Consider the following 23,816-nt stretch of genomic DNA (forward strand, 5'->3'; position numbering starts at 1 on the left):
TCCTGTACGAAACAGAAAGCAATGCAGCAGTGGAAGAAGTAGACAAACTTGCCCTACCAAAGGAGTTACACAATGAATTTTTGCATGAAGGCCGGCTAAGACAACAAGCACAGTCAACAGTGAGCATGATCTGTAAACAAAACACTCCCTAGTGGTATTCAACGCAGAGTGCCGGGCACAGTTCATCTGTCTGTGCTGATCCATGCTTGCCATGTAGCGTAAAGAGTGGAAAAAGCAGCACAGAACAAATCCGGAGTACATGTGTTAACTTCCATCTGGGTTTTTCAGTGATGTGCATCTTGAGTCATTCCCTCCTCCTTCTTCCTGCTGCTCAGCAAGTGTAACTGTTCCTCGGGACAGCAACGCTCGGCGTGGAGTTCAAAGTCCTTCCTGTTAAATGGGAAGAGTCAGATTGATGTGGGCCAAACCACCCAGGAGACAGATTGTACCTGGGGATCAAGGGCCACAAAATTGTGTCGATCTTCTGCTCCCTCTCCACTCCCCACTAAAAATAGTCTCTTCTTCTGGTTTCATCACTAATGAAGGATGGATTGTATTGTCCAGGGTAGATGCATGAATGTCGAGATCCAGGCAAACCAGTGTAGGGAGGATAAAGTCCATTTCTTTCCAGTTCAGGATTTCTCAGTCCAGTTGGCTGTATTAGCAAAAAACAAAAAAAAAAGGCTCTTATTCTCACACTCAAATCCCCCTTCAGGGACAGTCTTACCACCTTTCCCAGCAGTTATTTCAGTAGCTAGAAGGAACAACATGATCACTAATGATGTCCATAACCCAGAAGGAGTTATGCATTGCCTGAAGGGATTATTCTGATTGTTCTGATGCAATCTAGTTTCGACATCTTGCCAGTTAGCAGACTTGAAGTTCACCTAACTGACTCCACCAGGTGCAGTATAAGTGCACAGTTAATTTTTAATCCAAGAGAATTGTGCTGATGAGCTCAGGAATAGAAACAACTCTCATGAAAATGATGTCGTCACAGAGCCATACTTAAAGGAAACTCTTCTAGAAAATCAGAGTTAGTGTCCTGCTTTGAGTATTACTTGGGAGCACTTCTCTCCCCATTAACCATAGTTACCTACTCTCCCAACACAGCCACTTGAATTATATGTCAAATACAAAGTGATCTGACCTTCTTTTCTCTTTCCTTTTCTTAAGTAAATCTTCTGGGGACACTCAGTTGAGGAACTTTCATGTTTAAGACCAGGACTGTACAATCCTTTTAAGCAGTAATGTGTCTTTGCTGTAGCAGGCACAAAAGGTTAATAGCTAAGCTATAGATAGATACCGAATAATACACATCTGTCATCTGCAACAGGTTCTTGGTGCTTCCGTTCTCCTGCATCTCGATGGTCTCTCTGCCCCATTCCTGTGCCCGTGGGTTCTTCGGATATTCAGCATATGGTGACATCTGGAAATCTCCACTCTTGAAAATGAGTTTACTTATGTCGTTTTTATTCTTCCTGTTTATAGAAGAATGAAGGAAAGTTAAAACATACAGCATATCCTGCAATCTTGTATGCATTTCTGATTTGATTTCAGGAGATTTATTTCATGTTATGAACCTTGACTGGGAACAAAATCACTACAAAAGGGCCATAGTCCAATCTTGTGCTCCAAGGCAAAATCAGATATGAGGACAGATCATGCTACCCAGCGCATTATCTGGTGGGATTTGAAATCTCCAAGGATGGAGATGGCATAACATCTCTGAGCAACATGTTCCACTGCCTTACTGTCCTCTTGGTGTACGAGTTTTTCCCTACATTCACTTTGAACCTCTCCTGTTCCAACTTAAGCCTGTTGCTTTTTAAAGGTGCATGTGTTCACGAGTCAATGCAAAAGTAATGGAAATCTAGGAAGAAAGAAAAATGTATGGGAGGCCCCATGTTATTCAAGTCTCTAAGTACATAATTATAGCACTTTTGGGCACTATGTTAATTCCTAAGAAGGAAGACCTGCAAGCTGCCTGTCTGAATGAGGCCAAATGCCCCTACATGACTAGTGAGTCGTATGGGCGGACTTTGGCAACACTTCCACTTCAAAGCAAAGTACCTTCCAGGATGTCACATAACCTGCCAAAAGCCAGGAGTCAGCCTTGCCCTGCAGAGATCTGCACTCTGGAGACTGGAGGTATAGTTGCCATCACATGTCCTGTCTGGGGCTTGCTGGCATGCCCCTGGTTCAAGACACATGGGAAGAAGTGCACACCACTGTGCCGACCCAACCACAACCACATCTACATTACTGATAAATCCAGCTGCTGACTTTAGTCAGAGAGCTTTGGAATCCTAGATTTGGGATTGGAACCCAGGGCAGAGGGTGTTACCACAAGGCATCCCTTTTCAGGATTTATAAATCATAAATTAGAGCTTTCTCAGCAGCATTTCTTGCCTCTAGTCTGAAACTACATGCTGGTATGGGAACTACATGTGTACATGTGTGTGTCCTCATCTGAGAGGGAGAAACACACAGAGAGCACATGCAGGACTTGTCCATAAAGGAAAATGAAAATAGCCTTAAATACACTCAAACATCACTTCAGCAATGGCCAGTAACCCCTCCTGTTGCCTAAACTTCTCCTTTCTACTTAGCCTGCAGTTTCAGAGGCTGCTCCCTGGCTGCCTTACAGCTCTGAGAGGGAAGGACTCCTTTGCCTCTCCATCCTTAGAAGACATGATTGTCAGGTGCATCCTTAAGAGACACCAAGTCCAATTTTTTAGGCTGGTTGCTGGAAAAAAAACTATATGCCCGAAACGAAAGTACAACATAGTACTTTAGAATCTCTGATTAACCTACCCGCTTAGCTATCCCATGCTTTCACCTATGTTTTGGTCCTTCAGGGTTCACATGTGGAGCACTAAGTGTGGTGTAACCCAGTGAAAAGATGCCACACAAGCCAGGACTGGTGGCAGTACCTACCGGCAGCAGGTGACAATCAGTGCTATGCCCATGATAAGCAGAAGTCCCCCTCCTGCAGCCGCGATCACCACAGTGATGAGCTGATACGCTACAGAGGAGAAAGACAGAGACTCACTTAGAAACAGCGATGTGGTTGTAAATACTGATGTGAACACATCCACAGTCCTCATGCAAAGGGATTAACTGTTTATTTCCCTTCTTCCCTCCCTCTGTAAACAATACTGCCTTAAATTTTCAAGTGAAATGGATGGAGTTTGTGATCTGCTGAAGGAAGAACAAGCTCTTGTTTCCCTCAGGGATGGATTCCCTTCACCAATAGATCAGAATAATTCGAACAATATTTTATGGATTCCACTCCAAATATTTTGCTTCAAGAGTGCCCTCTATATGGGCTATCATGACAGAGTATGCAGAGAAAGAAGATTGCCTATCCTTAGGAGATAATATGAAGTAACTTTGTCAAAGGAGGTCAACAAAGTAATTTTCAATAGAAATTAAGAAAAAAAACCCCACACTGACAAGAGTAGCATGTAACTACTGCATTTTAGGCACAGTAATTTGCAATTACTTGTTTCAAATTTCCCATTTCTGACACTGTGGAATTCAAAAGAAACAAAACTCAGTACTTACGGTTTCCACAGTTGAATCCACCTAAACCAAAGGGGCAGCTGGTAACAGAAAACAAGAGGGAGTTTCAGTGGCTCAGTTGTGCTGATAGGTCATCACAGCAACATTAAGAAGGACGATGGGGTAGAAGAAGGACACAACGGTCACCATACCTCACACAGGTGTCGTTTTCCAGCTTATATCCATCTTCACAGGCTAAAAGCAGAGGAGAGAGAAGGTCCGTGAGCACCGCGCAGTGGTGCCGGGCAGCATTTCCCTTCGCTGCTTCCCACCCCAGCCTCACCACAAACCACCTCGGGGACCAACAAGCCGGCACAGCAGGAACACAATGCACTCTGGTGTGATGCAATATCGCCTCTGGTTTAGGCAAAACACCATGCACTTAAATTCACCTCCTGCTGGCTTTGACAGGATCATTTCAGGGCTTCCTGGCAGAGGGTAAGCAGCTGGTAATGTGATTCCCAGCAGAACGATTTTTTTGCCCAAATGGAAACTCACTGCCCACTTGTCTTGCTTCCCACTAAATAGCAGTGTAAAACACCTGCGAGTGTCTCCAAGTGTTTATTTTGAAATCTCATTTTAACAGTGCTACTTTAGAATTGGATACATGTTATTCGTTGCTTTCAAATGTTAGTGCTGCAACAAAATGTTATGCAAACAGTCACGGTTAACCCAAAGTGGTATGTTATGCTTTGCCTCATGAAAAATGTTACCTTTTTAAATATTTGTTTCAAATTTGGAGCTAAATCAACTTTTAAAATATCATATTTTACTATAGAAGATAAATTTATTTTTTTTACTAGGCTACACAATGCAGAAAAACTGCTATGTACAAAATGTGGGTAAAACCCTGAAACTATTGCTTCCAAATAACTGCTGTGCTCAAAGGACAGCAATCTCATCACCTGAATTAGCTGAGAAAATTGTGATGAACAGCAAAGGTGATGATACATTGAACATACAATTGTAAGCTTCAGACTACTGATAAGATCACCACTTTTCTCAGCAATACTCTCACCAGAGCTCCTGCAGACCCCCTGCCTTTTGCAGAGGCAGCGAGCGTGATCACCTGAGACAGCTCAGAGACCTGGGCAGGAGTGACACGGACTGAGTCACTTTAGGCAGAGGGACAAGCCAGGGCCGGCATGTGCAGGAACCCTCAAGAGTCTGCAAGGCATTACCCAGGGGTCTGGGAAATCCCTGCAACACACTCCACAGAGGACAAAACTAGATTGTTAAGAAAAATAAAACATGCCTATGGATTTTTTTCCCCTTAAGTCCTTTTCCCTCTGCCTTGCTCTCTAACTGTAGAGGAAACCCACAGCCGAAAGCTCTGGTGGTCTCTGGCCCCAGCAAGCATGAGGAAATTTTGGGGGAGCAGAGGAGGCTTCCAGCAGAGGTCCCAGACGAGCCGCAGCAAAGCCTGTGCCTCCTCTCCTCCTCCACCGATCCCAGCACATCAAATGCCTTTTCCCCTCTGGCATGGCTCATGACTGTGTATTTTCAGAAGCACTTAGCACAGAAGGGGAGGGAGGAAGAAAAGACAGACAGACGTAACTTTGTCTGCAAGGACGGGCTGGCAATATCATATAGTAAACCAAGAGGGAGCACTAGTAGTCTGGCTGGATTCAGAAGTTTATGGCTCTTCCAGCACCAATAACAAGTGATATTGATGCCAGCAGGGAGCAATATGACTGTGACCTCCCCCTTATAATACAGGTCATAGAACTTCTCTAAATTTAATTCCAGTCTCAAATCAAATAGTTGAACTGAAGCTACATTTTAGAGAACTAGCCAAGATTGATTTTAATATTTTCAGTGACAGACAATCAACCACAACCCTGGGTCAGATGCTCATAAACTTAATTTCTCCAGCCACTAAAAACATTCACCTTCTTTCTGGTCTGAATTAACCCAGTGTCAAATTCCAGACTTTGGATATCTTCTTGCTATGCTGGGAAAGGTTATATGATCACATTTCTCCTCCTCACCATCACATCATCTTCCTTTAATATAGCCAAGGGCACTGAGATCTTTGAGTCTCCCTGGTTATGCAGCTTTTCTCTGAATGTTCACAGGTTCTCTTTGGCCCTTTTGACTTCTCATTCTCAGAAAAAGATGTCACCAGCCCAAGGATAACAGAAGTTTTCCTCTTCTGCCTGCCCATGCCCCATAAATGCACCCAGGGACCATATTAGCCTTACAAGCCAGACCTCTTCTTTACCCTCCAAGCTCCCTTCACAGCTCTGCCCAAGCCCCTGTGATCCAGGAGACATGACCCACAGTGTGCTTGGCACTCTGCTCTTGGATGCCCAGCCTTGCCTGTGGTCATCCTGAAACATCATTTGCCTGTATTTTATTTTACTAAGCACCTTGTCACTAAACATGCCATTTTGCCTGTGGGGTGTGTGGGTGCAGATGGGCAATGCATTCAAATTGTGAATATTGCAACTCTGGGCACAAACATGCTATAGCAATTGGCACCAGTGATGATGGGGAAGCTGATTTCCATTGCAGCTGGTCTTGCACCCCTTTCTCTGCCCTATATAGCCTCACTACTCCTTCACCACCTCTTTGCTCAATTTTTTCTCCCAGAGCTGGGGATGGTGAGGCTCTTTACATAGGTCCCCTGTTGCAGCTCTTCATGATGCTTTTTGTACTGCATTTATTTCTCTTTCTCTAAGATGGTTTCTTTGAAGTCAAGGGAGAGACCAGAGATAACCGGACAAGAGTTAAGAGCCTCATTCCAACAACAGCCAGGGCAAGAGCAGTAAATCCCAAAGGATGCTTGCCTGGCTCATTCATAACAAAGAGCCACTGACAAAATAGGACTGGATGGGTTGCTCCTTTCACTCACAAAGGAGACTGAAAACATTATGGAACAAATTTTCTACCAAAGCGAGGCAATAATGAAATCTGCAGTGGATCCCCCCTGCCCCAAAAGCTCTCCCAGCCGCACTCACCTTCCCACGGGGGAGACCGGACAGGGCAGCACAATAGCAGTTTCCCTCTTTGCAAATACTATAATTGGAGTTACCACGCCACATTTTCATGACCCACAATGAGGGTCGGATACTCAGGAGACCTCAGTTCCTGTTTAGTCACTAAGAGGACAGATATTTTCTAAGAGGCTAGTATATTGTATGCTATATTTATCAGAAAATAGCCCTAGATGTCAAACAAGGGCCATACCTCGGCTTTTGAAAAAGCCTCTAAAAATCTCAACCACCTGGCTTACCCAGATGGGAACAAAGTGATGCTGAAAATCTGGTATTTTGCCCAAGTGTGGCACCATGCTACCCTCAGTCGGTGCTACCCTCATACCATTGCACTGCAGCCTAAATCCCACAACAAATCTATCCCTCGGATACTCTCAAGCTGGTCAATAAACTGTTTCCTACTCCAAGCAGAAAGCTGAAGGTGGAATTGAGGCCTCACTGTGTGCAGGCAGGGTTTTTTACATTCTGCAGAGCAAACAAGACCCATAAGCAGGGAGTAACCACATTTACACAAAGATAGATCTCTTAGCCTTCTGCAACCATCTCATCTGAGTTCCTCACAGTCTTGCAGGTATTTATCTTCACAACACTGCTTGGCAAGGGGCATGGACAAGAAAAAGGGAGGAACTCGCCCTGCATCCCCATTGTCAATGGTGGAACAAGAATTAGGCAAAAGCCTCTGGGATTTCAGCTCAGCTACATAGCCCCTCTCTGCCTCTCAAGGGTCAGTGGAGATACTCATAGAAATTCCTCATGGAAATCCTTCCCCCAACATATAAGATGAAGGGAGAGAAGGAAAACACAAAGGAGAAAGGTTTAGCCTGGAGCCATAGAGCAGATGAGAGGCAGGACCATGACACAAGACCCAGAGATGCCCATCTCTGAGATGTCCAACCCAGAGCCTGCAGAACATGAGTTATTTCCAGGCACATCTTTGTCGCTCTCTGATGATATTTAGAATCAACAAAGCATCTCCTCCTACTTCAACAGCAAATTAGCAGACACTGTCAGAAGCAATATATAACCACTGTTGCAATTCTGACAGATATGTCATTAGAAAACTGCGTTTCTTAAGAAATCCTACAACAACTGCTGGAACTAGGGAATGTACACCCTGATCCTACAGAAGTCATTTTGACCACCGGCACATAGATAAAGACCTTGTTTAAAATGTAACAAAACCAAATTTCATGATATAAGGAGTAGCTAAAAAATAACATAAGCCTTAAGCTTAAAATTTCTATTAGGAACCCAGCTGAAAAATGAATTAATAATCATTTTCAGATACTTCTTTTAAAAATATCGATGATGTATTAATACAAGCTTGTGAGCTTCAAGCACCTCTCCTAAGTTCGCTGAGAGTTCAGACACAATCAAAACAGGCAAAGCCACACGTCATCTCTGCTCCGTGCCACTGAACTGGAGCCCAAAGCAGTTGGGCCCCTTTCACCCTCTCCTTGATCACTGTGACTCACAGCGTGCTCCAGAAAGAGATAATATTATTCCTAGAGAGAGACTGTATCTCCAGTGTCTGCTGAAAAGTCCCCTAACTAAATGAAAGAAACCTGAGCTGCTAATATTTATTCATAATATTGAGCTTCTTGCATGTGCAGACATACTCATTTCCACTGGAACAAAAAAAAATTAAGCAAAATTCAGGCAAAACACACACCATAAAAAGAGCAATACCTCTGCAGGAGTGGTCCATCTTGTTGTATTTGAAGTACCCACTTTTGCACTGGCAGAGGGCAACCCCATCAAAGTCGGTGCATTCGGATGTCTCCTTGTCGCACTCAGGGTCTTTCTGCCTGCACAAGCTGCCAACTGCCAGGAAGAGGCGGCCAACATCAGTGCAGTTCTCCCTGAACACACCGTTATGCACATTTGCTTTCCCCAGGCATCACATTCAGCTCATGTGCTGCTTTAATCTCTCTCTTTTTTTTTAATAATATTTGTTACATTAGGAGCCAGTCAGCATGACATTATGTCACAATTTCTTGCATATCTACCATCGTTTGTACAGGCAAATAGAGGAGGCGAATAATAAATGTTTCAGCTTGGAGGCAGAAGGAGAAATGGAAAAGAAAAATTTGGTTTGGCTCAAGCTGAAAGACATTCACTCCCCAAGACAGTTCAACAAATCAATTTTTAAGTTCACATCGAGCAAAACATTTTGCTCAGCCTAAAACAATTTTTTTCCATTTTAATATTAAGCACTGGATTTTTTCATTTTTCAAACAAAGAATTTGTCCTTTCATTTACATTACTTCGAAGCGGTGTTTTACTTTAGAAAGACAGATTTGTTACAAAGAGCATTCAGCAAAACTGTGAGTAAATTATGGAAATCATGTCACCAAATTTACATTTTTTACTAGGAGGTCAGACTAAACAGAATGAACAAACGAAAAAATATTCATGAGAAACAGAATTTTTCTGAAAACATGTCACTCATTTGGCACTCACCTTTTATAAACCACTCCCTGTTAGATACATCTTTTTTGTTTTAATCTAACATCTTTTATTTTAAGTACTTACACAAGAAAATAATTTGTTTCTTATGCTGGTTATTTCATGCTAGAAGCAGACTTTACCAGAAGCAACAACTAGACAGAATCTGAATGGGTCTACCAAAATAATTTAATTCAATCCGTGGTGGAGTGTGGCTTTAAAACACAGCACGTTAAAACAAAAGCACATGCTAAATTTCTCATCTTCATGTTTACTTCACCAAAACGATCTGAGGGGTTTCCCACTAGACCCAAGCTAAATGCTGCCACCCTTCATCCTCAAAGCCAAACCCCGAAGCCTCAAACCCCAAAGTTGCAGAGCTCCTTGCAGAGGCCCATCTTCCAAGGATGCTCACTGCCTGCATCCCACTGGTACCTCTCCTGGCTAAATCTCCACTATTGCTCCCTCAGAAAGTGAGGACCAGGAGGTGGAGGACACTGGGCCACCAGCACTGACGGGGCCCAGCTGGAGAAGGTCCTGCACAACACTGGTGTGCTTCTCCAGGTCTCTCTGCTCCGTACCCACGTTGCCCTTCAGCAGGTAGAGGATTCGGTACAGAAATAGAAAGCTCTTAATTGTGAACTATTTTTACAGCCTGCAGCACTGAAATCTGGCAGGCAGAAGAGCAGAGCTCCCCGCAAAGCCTCCAGCAGCTCTAATCGACTTGACTGGGGGGTTTTGTCTCTTGGCTTTCACACTGTTTCCCCAGCTCCCGGCTGCACAGGCAGAATAATACTTACGTTTTTTTGATCTGGGCAAGGCCCAGTGTCACATCCCAGAGATGAAAGGCTGCCCTACAATGCCTCTAATCCTGTGCCGTACTGTGTTTTCACAGAGAGGCAGATTTCTCACACATGTGGCAAAGATAAGGCTCGATATCTGCATCCCTTTTGTACTGCGGGGCTCTTAAGATGACTCCCATTCAAATAAGATTAAAAAGATTCAGAGGGGTTTTTCTAAATGCCAAAAATCTTTCTCTTTCTCCCTGTTATAAAAAAGCCAAATAAAACAGCCTTTTCCCTTCCCATCACAGTCCCTCCAGATGCCATTTACCTCTGTGGAGTGGTTTCAGGCTGGAGATGAACTGGCAGGCTTCAGTGGGGGATTTGCAAGCTCGAATGTAGCTTTTCACACTGCTGACAACATCGTAGAAAGTCACGTTGGATGCTAAAGAGAACGTGGATTGCACTGAAACATGCACAAAATTTGCCTCCCTAACAGAAAACAAAACAAAACAGCCCTGAGTATCACAGGTCAGTCTGATGTCATCATTAGCATGTTATACATAGGACTCTTATTAACACAAGTGATACTTCACTCAGACACTATACTGCACACATACTGAAATAGCTGTGCACTGTAAAAGACCTTAAAAACAGGACAAACTTACAGACAGAGAGGAAAATTTGGGGCTGGAAGGGGTACTGGTGGGTCACTTTGAAACCAGCCATGAATCCTTCCAATAGCAGCTCACAAGCCCATGTCAAGGCTGCTCAGGCCAGGAGGAGGGTACAGGGTGAGTTGGGCAGAGTGGTCAGGCATATCCCCATCCTGCATGACCACTGGGCCAGATTGCATCATGCCCAGCACAGACTCAAAATGAGGAATGTGGATCTCAAGTTGAAGAACCCAAATGCTTGAGTTTCTCACTCTTGCCCTGGTAGCCTTCACCTTACCTGGTCACCTTAACCGTGGAGCGGTGGTAGCCTGGCAAGCCTGACAGTGCTGCATCGAGCTGCAAGGAAGGAGAGAGCAGCTGTTAGTGCCCTGGAGGACGATGGAGGGAGGCAGCCCAGTGGGATGCAGCTCAGGCCAGCCCTTCCAGGTCACCAACACCATCCCCTGCATTCACCAGAGCTGCCTGACGAGGCTGAGGGAGCTCTGAGCATCTCAGCAGTTCATCTGCTCAGTAAGAAAGATGTGCCATCCTGTTGTCAGCAAGGGACAGTTGAAGTCACCATCACACACCCTTGGAGAAGAATGAAGACCAGAAGCCAGCAGGGAGAGAGCTCTGCATGTGGCCGAGCTCAAAGCAGCATCCTCAGAGATTGTGCATCTTCTAAGGAGCTTCTCTCTCCCCAGATCCATGCAGTTGTTTGTGCTCTCTCCCCAGCACAAGCCATACAGGCAGCACAGAGACAATTCACCCCGGATACCCTGTCTCCTTTGGTGGCATCTCCAAATCACCTACTCCAAAAAGAGTTGGAACGAACTGCAGCCAGCCCCAGAACTGCTAACAGGATGAACTCATGCATGCAATGATCTGGCAAAATAAAGCATCAGAGATGTACCTATCCCCATCCCAGGGATATTTTTGGATCAACCGATGGCACTGAGTATGGGGAAGTCATAAGGTGACCCAGCACTTCCTTTGAACTGATCAAGTGCCATGTGTCTATGACAGCGTGGCTGGAAAACTCCACCAAGAGGAAGATACACTTGGCTGGGCACTGCTGCTGCTCCACTTCATCCCACAGGGTTTGGCTACAAGTAGGATGGCACCAGCTGCAGTCCAACACATGTCCCAGCAGGCCAAAACCATCAGATTTACTGATGAACAATGAAGCCCAGAGTTACTGTTTTAATGTTTGAGCTTGGAGAAGCACTAATGCCCTTTCAAGGTCTGGAAAAGACAGTGCAGCCTAAAGGATGGAGGCTACAGAAGTGTGACCCCAGCCTCACCTCTTCACAAAAGAGCTCTAGGATTTTCTGGGCAGACGTGCTGTCTTAAGCCCCACAGGAGATAGATCTCACACCTGTCGGCTTGACAGCCTGGGCAGGGCAGGGGAGAGAGGTATGCCAGGATTTAAAAATGTACATCTCACCAGTCTTACTTACACTGGACCACGATAGTTTAACAATTAAAAAGGTTAAATCCACACTATAGAGCCTTGTGGCTTCCCATAACAACCATAGGAGGAGCAAAGGGGACCTGCCCATCAGCAATGCCAAAATCCCCAGAATGACACTCACCATCGCCAGGATTTCACCTTCGACATGGAGGAGCTCCGCATACTTCCCATGCGTAATATTAAGTTTCAGGGGGACCTGGCCGATAAACATTCTTACTGGAAAGGAGAATAAGACAAGTTAGTTACAAGACATGCCCCCGTGGCATGTGTAGCTGCTGTTTCATCTGCCTTACATGAGAGGCTGCCTGCATGGAAATCCCCTTCACACAGCGGACAGAAAACTTGCCCCTGAGAGTCCCTGCCCCAATAAAGCAAAGACCCCATGGGATTTTTCCCAAGGGTTTCTGTGATGTTCCCACAGCCCCAGTCAAATTCCAGAGCTCAACGCTGCTGAACAGCCAGTGTTTCACTGCAGCATTCATACGTTTCTAATGGAAACACAAACTGATTTAAAAGGATCTCTGAACACAGAAAGAGTTGGGTAAGTTTATTAGCATAACAGTTTCAGGTATCCAAGTTATTTGAAATAATTTGGGGTAAAGGTGTTAAATCTCTTTCCCCTCCCACCCATGGAAAGAAAGCAAATCAGCAAGTCAAAATAAAACACTGTAGAAAGGACAGTTTCATTTTTCAAATTGTTGGACAGAATGAGCAATGACATTTGAAAAGAGGTCCAAAAGATGCATTTTTCCGTGCTTAGATTCATACTTGATTCATGGCAGCAGAATGCAATCATCCAAATTGTCCAGACTTAGAGAGATAATATCCCTAAATCTTGGATTAAGTGTCATGGGATACTTGGTGGAAATTAGAACTCAGAGCTCCAGTTTTATGTTCCACCAGAAAAACAAATATGGTTGCAGACAACGTTATAAAGCCTCCCATTTTTTCCCATCCACAGAGCCTATCTTCACCACAAATTTTATATCGGACAGCTCTAATGTAACAACTCTGGGTAAAAATAAGATAAGAATCACCTTCACAGTATTTACATAATCTGCCTGTATCCCAGTTCAAGGCATAATCAAAACAACTCTCTAAATTAGAAGCTGTCACATTCCAACTTGAATAAATGTTTCAAAACACTCTTCAGAGACGCCTCACTCATGTTTCCTTAGCAAAATTTCCATGCCTCTAATCCTTGCTGATTAAGGGTCAGAAGAAATTCTAAGAAAACAAATTCCCCTTTACAATGGGACATTGTAAGTCCTTGAGATTGAGAGTCCTCTAATTGAAAGGACGGGGTCAAAATCTGAGTCCCAACTAATAACTGTGCTGCAAGAAAAATGCTAAAGGTATGAAACGAGACCTTGATCTTACAAAGACTTTCACGGCTGCTTAACTTTCTGCACATGGCCAATCCCGCAGAAGCTCCATGCGTTTCTCCTAAAGGGTTTGCAGAGCCGAGAGATACAATAAACTGCTGAATGCTTTTTGGGGGTTGTAAAACACATTAGGGACAGAAGGGGCACATCCTTACTAACAAGTCTGAGCCCATCATTCTGTTGCTGTGTTTTTAAGAAACCTTTAATCACTGCCTCTGCTCCCCAGGGCACCCCAACATGACAGGTGTTAGACAATGCACTTGTATAAACACTACGAGGTTCTTGTTAGAAGTCGTGGTTGGGAGGAACATTAAGCTCCTGAACTAGTCTGAGCCTAGGTTAATTTATTTTAGATTAGAGATAATTGTTTCCATCTTTTTTTTCCCCTGGTTTTTCACTTTTGTTTTCTTACCTAGATTGCACTTTCCTTTTTCCAGCTCATATCCAAGAGGACACTGACAGATATAGGAGCCACGGGTATTGTTGCAGGTGGCCAGTGCAGGACAAGGGTTGGAAAGACATTTATCCACATCTAGAAAAGTAGAAAAAAAAAAAAAAAAAGGCTATAGTTAAAGAATCACAAAAAATCATCAATGGTTGGGCTAAAAATGATGAATCTGTCTCCTGTTCTGTGACCCCCTGAGCATTATTGGATGCTTCATTGCATCATTTGCACTTACTGTTTATCCTGTTCTTAATTATTCTGTTGGAGCTGAAAGAATAAATACAAACCGCTTTCTCTTGAATATTCATTCAAAAGCTCTTGGGATGCAGTGTTGATTCATGTTAATATGAACACCCAGCTTGCCTACAGCACTGTTCATCTGCACATCTCAGGGTGCTTTTCAAAGACAACCAACCATACACTTATGGATGGAGAGATCGAAGAATGGACCTTGACAGCAAGAGCTAGGCATGGGAGCACGGGCTCCTCACCAAGGTCCTGCCCTTTTCATCCAATGCCTCTTTCCATGATCCAAAGCTAGTGCTTGAATACTGATGCAGTCTGGAGATAATCCAGTAATGGTAGAGGCAGTCCTGGCTGCTGTCACCTCCTTCACTGGGGCTGCAGCCTCCTCCATGTCAGGCTGGGGATGGTGACAGCAGCGATATCTGCCTGTGCCACTGCTCACAATGCACCCGCTAGGTGAACAAGGGCTTGGCGAGCCGACACCAGCTGTGAGATATGGTGTTTCAGGGGATTAATGGTGGTAGTCTTGGATGCTTCAGAGGTTAGGGCTAGATGGGTTGGACTAGACAATCTCTAGAAGTCCCTTCCAACCACGACCATTCTGTGTGTGTGATAAGATAACTCAACCTGCAAGTTCTGGAGAAGATATCCAGTACCTCCCTTTGAAAAAAAGGAAAAATAGGTCCTGGTCAAAAATGCTCCTCTTGCCATGTGTATGACTCACGCAGGCACAAATGCATATCACACATGCATGCAAGTGCAGAGCGTGGGCAGGACTGTGGACTTGTTGGTGACAAGGAGCTACAGGACAAGCAAGACAGCTTACATGCCACTTGTACCTGTCCTGCAGCTGCTGCCCAGTGCTGCAGCAGAGGCAGGGAGGCTGGGCTTTGCGGTTAAAGCCCAAAGTGTGAGGGACAGCTGTGTGTGTGTATTTCTGACAGCATCATATACCCCGTGGCATCACACAGTCCCGAGCCAATATCTGCATTAGGACACATTGCTTGTCATGATCTTTGTGTCTCAACTAGCCTGGCATGGCTACATCAGTGAGAAGGAGATCTGGCGTCTCTAATCTAAGCAGCCAGAAATGAGGGGGTGTATTTTAAAATGTTGCCTTTCACTTTGCCGTCCTTCAGTCTGCACTTTATTCAGTGGGGAGCGAGGCAGCACCTTCTCTCATGGCAGTGAGTGCCCACGTACAAAGCACTACATCTCAAGCAGTAGAAGGATCTTTTCATTCTGCTAAATGCAAATTTGGGTATTTAAAGGAAAGAGTAATTCAGGAAAAGTGTGAATCACTTGGTAAAAAGGATACATTACATTAGTTTTTGATTTAAAAAAATCCATTCACTTACAGTGAATTATTTTGCATGAAGCCATAGCTATAATTAAAATAAATCAGCCTGAGAAATAACCTTTAAATACTTAATTATTGCATTGAATGTATGCTATTGCCAGTATTTCACTGAGATTAAAGCGACTAGCACATACAGTATCCCACAGTGGCATGTGGGCCAGACTCCTGAAATCAAACACAGACTCGATTTCCATTTGTATAAAACTTCAGTCAGTGTTTTTACTTGAGAAGATAAGAAACCTGGAGCAGTAACAAATTATTGTACCACCACACTCAGCAAGATTGCAATACATAGCCTACCAGGAGAAGCAACAGGCTTCAGTAGGAGATTATTTAGTAAGGAGCGGAGAAAACAACCTTACGTCATAACAACAGAAGAAGTTCCAACACAAATACCAAGTGTTGGTCAAGCACCTTTTCTCATGAATTTTTAATCAATATCATTGAGAGACTGACAAATATAAAATTCATCCTATGCTTACCTGGAAGATCAGCCAGCTTTGTTTTCTTGAAATTCTCAAATTTCAACCCAATGTTTCTAACAGAAATGTTTGTCTTTTCTAGCAGTTCAACTTGATTGCTAAACTTTTAGTTTAAAAATACCAACGTGGAGACTGAGTTCTTATCCTCAAACCCTGCTGACAACAGACTTGTCATACATACATACATAACCCTTCAAAAACCCTTGAAGTGGGACCCAGGTGTTTCTGGCCCCCTGGTTCCTGGCCCCACCACTGATGAGTGCCATTAGACATGTTACCTGTTGCTGGAGATGATGTCCTCAGCCCAGTTGTGCTACTTGACAGAGGAACAGTGGTTGGTTTGGTAGCAGCCAAAGTAGTTGCAATGCTCACAGTGGTCTTGCTGGTTGGAGGAGTTTCAGAAGGACTCGTAACAGGGCTGTTTTCCTCAGTGACTTTACCAGGCCTTGCAGTGGTGGGATCCACAGCTTCTGTGCTTTCACCAGTGGTATACATGTGCTTAGTGGTAGCAGGCATTTGAGTTCTGTGAGATTTCGTGGTGCTAGCATCACCTGGGGTTGGCCAGTGACTGGCTGGTGTTGTCAGCACAGGAGGTTTCACTGTGGTCACTGCCAATGCAGGGACAATGACGCTGTGGTTTGTCGCACTTGGTGAGGGACTAAGGGGTGCATCTGTCAGCCCAGTCCCTGGGGCATCTCCAGCTGTGGTGAGCAGCGATGTTGCCTTTGCAAAGCTGTCTCCCTGGATGGTGGTGGCTCTCAGTGAGGCAGTCTCTGTTACTGTCATGGGAGTGGACGCAGACACGATATGACCACCAAGCTGTTCCATGGGCGACGTGGGGAGAGGAGGAGACCTGGTGGAGGTGAAGGTGGTGTTGTTTTGGGGCTGGTGTGTAACACTGTGCTTGTTGGTCCCTCTAGGTGAGCTCCTGGCCACAGCAGCCGTGGAGGGCACCCGCCTGACCACAGTTGTAGCCACAGAGGTGCTTGCTTGATCACTATCGCTGGGCTGTGAGACAGATGATGATGATGAAAACAGAGGCAATAAAGATGCTAATGAATAAGATGGGGAAAGTGACGAGGAAGTAGGCAAGGAGGACGACAAAGCCTGCAGAGGGGGTGAGGATGCCATCACAGAGGACAAGAGTGGCTCAGATGACTCTGATGATGTAAACAAATAAGTTGGGGGTGGTGTTGATGACAGTGAGTGATGCAGTGATGACACTGAGGAAGAGGCTGGAAATTCTGATGAAGATAGAGATGATCTATCAGTGGTCAACAACTCAGAGTCAGTGTTGAAAAGAGTTGTATTTTGTACACTGCCTGCAGAAGCAGAAGTCAACTGTTTGGAAGAGTGTACCAGCAATGGCTCTGTAGATGGCTCAACAAAACTGCCATCGCTCGATACGTTCCTCCTCCTGTCCTGGGCCACAGAAGACTTCAATGAATCAGAAGGGTTCGAAATTTCAGAAAAAAAGGTGGAACTTTCCGAGGAGTCAGCAGAGGTGCTGCTATTTGAGATAGACAGGAGGGTCCTTTCTCCTCCTCTGGTGTATGTGGTTGAAATGTATGTGCCATCCGTATGAGAAACTGAGGTCCTTTTCTCAGCATCAATGCTACCAACTGGCTGATGGCTACTTGAAAAGCCTGGAGTAAAAGGACAAAACGTATTAGAAAGACAGAGTAATAGGAAAGCATTTTGATGTCATATTAAAATCACTTGCTAAATACGTTAAATGTTCTGTCTGTGAACTGGTCCATGCTCTTCTAACAATTTAGAGCACCATGCAAGCCTGGCTATTGAATTAGGAGCCTTCTGCACTTCTTAGCTCATTCTAAAATGGTGAACTCAGACAGACACAAAGCTCCCATGAATCCTGTAGGTTTCTAAAATACTATTCTTCCAGTGTTGATTTTCTAACAGGACTGAGCACTTAGCATTCTGTGATATTTTGTAGCAAGCTAAGCAGAAAAACCCATCTGTTCTCTTTATCACTCATAATTCATAAAATTCACATCATCTCCCTCCTATCCTCTATCCCCAAATAAAGAACATCCATCTACTTCAGTCACTTTGTTTTTAGACACAGCAAACTTCATGCCTCTGCAGGATGAAATTATCACATTATGTTAATTTGCAGCTTATCATGAACTCATTGATTGAAAGCTTTGCAGTCAGGAAATCCTAAAGGAGTACCACATCATTCTGCAAAAAAAATCACATTATTCACCATAAAAGGTGCAGTCAGTCTTATAATATGAATTTCAGAATGTACAGTGAAGTTCAGCAATGTCTAAAAACAAAAAATAGTGTATTGAAAATGTGGTTTAATTCTGCGATTGACTTAGGTCATCATGAAACACTTCTGAAAACATTATCCAACAGAAACCAGTTAGGCTGCAAAAAAAATTATGTGGCCATCAAAACATGAGAGTTTCCCTGCTTGGGTTCATAGTTTCACTTCTAGAATGATTTGCCAACCAGGTGGGGTCTGGCTTTGAGTCCTTTGATGAAAACATCCCACTGAGTGCACTGTAGGTGGCATTACATGTACTAATCACAGAATCATAGAATAGTTTGGGTTTGAAGGGACCTTCTAAGGTCATCTAGTCCAAACCCCTGCAATTAGCAGGAACATCTTCACCCAGATCAGATTGCTCAGAGCCCCATCCAGCCTGGCCTTGAATGTCTCCAGTGATGGGACATTGATCACCTCTCTGGGCAACCCGGGCCAGTATTTAACCATCCTCACTGCAAAAAATTCTTCTTCATGTCTAGTCTGAATCTCTCCTCCTCTAGTTTAAAACCATTACCCCTTGTCCTATCACAACAGGTCACCATCTTACTTACAGGCCCCTTTTAAATACTGAAAGACCACAATAATGTCTCCACAGTGCCTTCTCTTCTCCAGGCTGGACAACCCCAACTCTCTCATCCTGTCCTCACAAAAGAAGTGTTCCAGCCCTCTGATCATTTTTGTGACCTCCTCTGGACCATTTCTAACATGTCCACGTCCTTCTTGTGCCTGAGGGCTCCCAGAACTTTGTATACAACACAGATAAATTCAGGACAATATGAACTTCCCCAAAAAAAGTATACACTCGGAGACACTAACTTACTTGTGAGATCATTTTGGAAAGAAGTGGGTATCTTGGAAGAATGTGTGAAGAGCGTCTCTGTCGCAAAGCCCACGCTGCTAGCCGAGGTGTTGGCCATCCCACTGTGCTCCACTGATGCCGGCTCAGCTGGCCCTGGAGAGCTGGAGGTCTCAGCATAGAATACAGAGGTCTCCATGCCACCAGCCAGCGTGCCATCTGTCACCGGGTGCAGTGTCCTCTCTCTCCCACTAGCAGACGCGGATGAACTGTACACAGGGTCAGTGATGGGGCTGGACGTCCTTCCCTCAGCACTCGAGCTGCGTAGGGAGCGATGGCTGCTGCCCACAGCTGGAATAGCATCAAAAAGCAGGCATTTGATTTTATCATCTCAGAGCAGAGAGCACTTGTGAGTTCTACAGTAATTCTGTTTGGAAAGGCAGATTAGTAAAATTGCACAGATAAACACAGATTAAGTACAGGTTAAGAAGACATCACATATCTATCACCTTAAATATGGATTTAACACACAAAGCCTACTCCATGGAAATAGGACTCTCCAAATGCAGTATGACAAGCAGTACCATTAGAGTCATAATAGCGTATTTGTGTTATTTATAATTATTACTCCAACCCAAGCAGGTAGCAGATGTCTCCCACAGCAAGAAGACACATGTCTCATTCCTGAGACTTTTTTTGTTAAGCACCAACAGCTGCAGACATACAACACCAAAGAGCAGAATCACCACCACTTATAAATCCTGTCCATGACACTGACAGCTGCTCTAACATGTGGTCATATCAACCCCACAAAAGAGGGAGAGGGAGTGGGTTTTTTCCTAATTCAAATGCCATCCTGAAGTTCAGAAAAACTCACTAGAAGGTTCACCAGCAGCTGAGAAGTAGGTGGAGACCCTGGATGAAGGGGTGACCTCCATCTCCGGGTACCCCGCACGGCCAGACGAGACGTGTCCTGCTCCAGGCCATGCCGTGGAGGATGGCAGGGGGCTGGTGCGGGGCTCCCCAGCCATGTCCACATAAGACGTGGGGCTTGCTGCCACTGTGCTCCATGTGCCATGGTGAGCAGCAGCCTGAGATGTCCCCTCCTCATGACTGGAGAGTGCAGTCGAGGTGTACATGGTCTGAGTAGGAGCACGAGAAACTCTTTTTCCTCTCTCTGGAATTGCAAAGCAGAGATACACATACATACATTTATATAAATATATAAAAATTCATATATTTTATATATTAACAATACCTTTGAGGCCTCTACAGTGACTAAAATCTGAATGTTTAAATTCCCACGGCAGAGGTGGCACTTGGTGACCAACATCACTTATTTGCTAAGTGAGGTTCCCAGGTTATCTGTACTTTCCCCATTTACACCAGAAAAATAAAATGGATTGGGATGCATGGCATGTCTGAAAGAGAATGGTGGCAGGGAGGTAGGACCTGGTCTTGGACATCACGCAGAAAATTCCCTTAGGAGGACCAGCAAGTTTTAAACCAGCTCTAGTGGGACCCTGAAAGCAGAGTGGAGGCAGAAACACATGATACCTGGGGTTTAAGGAAGGGCTAAAGTTCTACTGATGCCTCTGTGGCAAACTGGTAAACCACAAGACCCACCTGAAGCACTTGGTGAAGGCGAAGGCATGGAACTGTTGGTAGGAAACACAGGCAGTGGTTCTGTGGTGAGCTCACCAAGTCCAGCACTGCTTTGTGAAACGTCACTCTGCCTGCCGGGCTCTGCTGCTGATGAGGATGGCAGAAGGACCACGTCCAATGACATGGTGTGGGCTGAAGCAGGAGCAGAGCTCCCTGCTGCACTGGATGCTGCACGGGTGTCTGACACAGGCATCACGGTCCTCTCCTCACTGCTGGTGGTCATCACCAACCTGGGCGTACTGGTGAGAGAAGCATTGGGCAGGCGTCCTCCTGAGGTGCCTTCTGCTGGGAAAGGACAAAGGCAAATGGATTTATACACACTATGCCATAAACAGGTAGGCACGCCCTCTTCCATCACCACCGTTGGGCTGACAGCACAGATATAACATGGTAGAAGATCTAAACCTGGAGGAAATTGTGAAGACACAATCCTTTCCTGTGCAAGGAAGTGCTGCTCACAGGAGGACACCCTGAAGAAGGCACTAAGAACAAGCTGTGGCAGCACTGTTGGGTTTGCTTCCCTTGGGCACTGCTCCCAGAGCTACAGTCCAGTCATGAGCAGCACAGGGTCCACATCACCTCTGCAGTGCCCACACCACCTCTGCAGTGCCCACACCACCACTGCACAACCACACAAAACACACCAAATGACAGAATCATAGAATACTAGGTTTGAAGGGACCTCAAGGATCATCTGGGCCAATTTTTCTTGGCAAAAGCACCATCTAGACAAGATAGCCCGGTGCCTTGTCCAGTTGAATTTTTAAAGTGTCCAATACTGGGGAATCCACCTGAGGAAATTATTCCAGTGGCTGATTGTTCTCATAATGAAAAATTTCCCTCTTGTGTCTAATCAGAATCACCTCAGGAGTAACTTGTGCCAATTACCCCTCCTCCACTTTTCCAAATGTTGGGGTCACACTACTACTGTGCAGTACTACAGACTACTCATGCAGTAAGGCTGTTTTTTTTCTGGTGACCAAAGGCGAAAAACAGGTAATGCATGAAATTTTCCTCCATAATGCCTGATGCCATCATCCAGCATCTTCTGATGTGCCCTCACTCCACACAGAGCAGATGTTTGCAGTCTACGGGAAGAAGTTCCACAGGTCAGAGCTCACCTGGAGAAGCACTTTCTGAAGCAGTTGGTGAACCCATGAGCAATGAGTCCATGGATGACACGGTGGCATCTCTGCTACTACCACCCCGGGCTCCTAAGGAGGAGTGGGTATTGTCCGGAGACCTGGTGGTTCCAGTACTAGTGGTGTAAATCTCTGTTGTTTGGGCCAGTCTGGTGTTGGCTGGCAGCGACCTTAACGTCCTCCCTCCACCCTTGGTGACTGTTGTGGAAACTGAGGTGCTGGTGATAGGGAAATCAGTTCTTCTCTCTCTTGATGGGATGCTGAACAACACATGGCTTCTTCCAGTAGCTAAGATGTGATAAAGAAAAAAATTTACAGTTTTACATATGTGAAATAAACAGACAAGCTTTCTTTCAGTGGCACCCAGAAGCAGCAAGTACACGCACAAGTAGAAAATATGAGATGTCAATCCAGAGTAAATACAAAATTTCCAAAGACATGAAACCTCCTTACAGACAGACATTTGTCTCCTAAAAAATGTGGTTTGATACTGAGAAAAGTGCTGTTACATAAAAACCGTTGAACTACAGATACTGTGCACTTGATTTCACCATTGTGTGTCTGAATGCACTCCATGCTGCTAGAACAAACAAGTACCGTAACAGCCCAGAAAAGCCTGAAAATCAGTTCAGATAAGGCAAAACGCTGAGCAGTGTGCACATTTTAGTAAAGAAGTCTGAAGAATGGGGTTGGAGGATCAGACTCCTTCAGTGCCGCAGCAGGGTCTAGGACCAAACAGCAGCATAAAGGACCTCAGAGATCACATTCAAAGTTGCCTTAAATTTGTTGAGCTGGTTCAGTTCCTGGGAAGCAGCATGGTCCAAGGGGCAGGACAGAGGGCAGGAGCTCAAGTTTGGTCCCTGGGACTGCAGGGACATGAGCTAATCCTTGCGTGCCAAGTTTTCTTGCTTATAAAATGGAGATAGTAACTGGCGATAGTTAAAAAAGAATCATTATTTGAAAGTTAATTATTTTTCTTGGCATAATGAAACTTTCCACACATGTGCCCTTTCTGTAAAAATCCCAAACCACAATTTTTGGTCAAGCAAGAGCTGAAATATTTCAGACACAAAAAATCACACTGCATCCTTCCAAACAATATACTCTGTGCAGCAGTCTCATCTTTTGACAGCAAAAAGGAGTCAGGCAAGTGTAAGATACAATAACTGTCCTCCTTTTACTTGCAAGAGAAATGGTTTTTCACTTTTAACTTGAGCTCACCTGTGGAAGGACCTTCTGAAGGAGAATGTGTTAGCGAAGGGTCTGCCACCCGCTCAGTGAAATCTGTGGTGTCTCTGGCCTCGTGACCTCCGTAGGTCTCTCCCATAGAAGACATGGATAAGGACTGGACTGTGCCCAAGGTCCTGTATGTACCACTACTGGATGTGGAGACTTCTGCTGCCCATGGGCTGCTGCCCGTGGGAGACCTCGGGGGCCTCCCACCACTGCCGGTGGCCATGGCTGAAATGAAAGTGCTGGTGGGAGAGGAAGCAAGGGGGTTTTTCTCTGTCATTGAGCTGTTAACTGGGCGGTGGCTGCTTCTGACACCTAAGATACAATAAAACCAGGTTTGATTTATGCATATATACATTTGAGGGATTGTTCGCACAGTCTATGTTTGTACACTGCTTGCTGAGACATTGAATAGATCAAATTCTCAGTCTGGGAAAGGCGCTGCTCTGGGAAGATGTGAATTCTTTACATTCAGGCACATGTGGCTTACAAAAAGCCATGAAAATCTCAACAAGTTTTATAACTGCAGGCTGTGCACTATACCGGATATATGCATTAAAAGTGCCTTTGAGCCTGTTTAAATCAATAGTATATACCTTTAGCTTCAAAGCAAATCTAGATGATGAGCTAAAAAACGCCCAGTTTAGGTTTTCTAGTGATGGTGCAGAAAGTCAAGCTGCCATGTCAGTGCCAGGCTGATGGCACAGCCATGAGACCTTGCTCCCTGCAGCACTGGGCACACAGGGCCATGCGGGGTCAGACACAGTCTCTGTCAGAAGATGCCCAGAAACACCCCAGCACCCCAACCTGGTGCTGGACCCAGCCTGATTTTCCCCA

The 23,816-nt window shown here is 44.9% G+C and overlaps 1 protein-coding gene across 1 annotated transcript in view; it reads right to left on the reverse strand.

Annotated features, from left to right (window-relative positions):
* Window positions 1-505: 505 nt before the first annotated feature.
* LOC308041973 (uncharacterized protein) overlaps window positions 506-23,816 on the reverse strand; it is a gene marked incomplete at both ends in the record, with an annotated part of 47,803 nt that continues 24,492 nt past the window's right edge. Inside the window, 15 exons of the mRNA XM_080346970.1 lie at window positions 506-655; window positions 1,307-1,481; window positions 2,941-3,028; window positions 3,571-3,608; window positions 3,720-3,762; window positions 8,256-8,390; window positions 10,128-10,288; window positions 10,751-10,809; window positions 12,048-12,142; window positions 13,724-13,843; window positions 16,123-17,490; window positions 18,964-19,290; window positions 19,817-20,116; window positions 21,726-22,034; window positions 22,968-23,294. Of these exons, the coding sequence (XP_080203096.1) occupies window positions 506-655; window positions 1,307-1,481; window positions 2,941-3,028; window positions 3,571-3,608; window positions 3,720-3,762; window positions 8,256-8,390; window positions 10,128-10,288; window positions 10,751-10,809; window positions 12,048-12,142; window positions 13,724-13,843; window positions 16,123-17,490; window positions 18,964-19,290; window positions 19,817-20,116; window positions 21,726-22,034; window positions 22,968-23,294 (3,695 nt within the window). The remainder of the gene's footprint in view (window positions 656-1,306; window positions 1,482-2,940; window positions 3,029-3,570; window positions 3,609-3,719; window positions 3,763-8,255; window positions 8,391-10,127; window positions 10,289-10,750; window positions 10,810-12,047; window positions 12,143-13,723; window positions 13,844-16,122; window positions 17,491-18,963; window positions 19,291-19,816; window positions 20,117-21,725; window positions 22,035-22,967; window positions 23,295-23,816) is intronic.

Source organism: Nesoenas mayeri, assembly GCF_963082525.1.
Source record: "Nesoenas mayeri genome assembly, chromosome: 6".
Taxonomy (NCBI): domain Eukaryota; kingdom Metazoa; phylum Chordata; class Aves; order Columbiformes; family Columbidae; genus Nesoenas; species Nesoenas mayeri.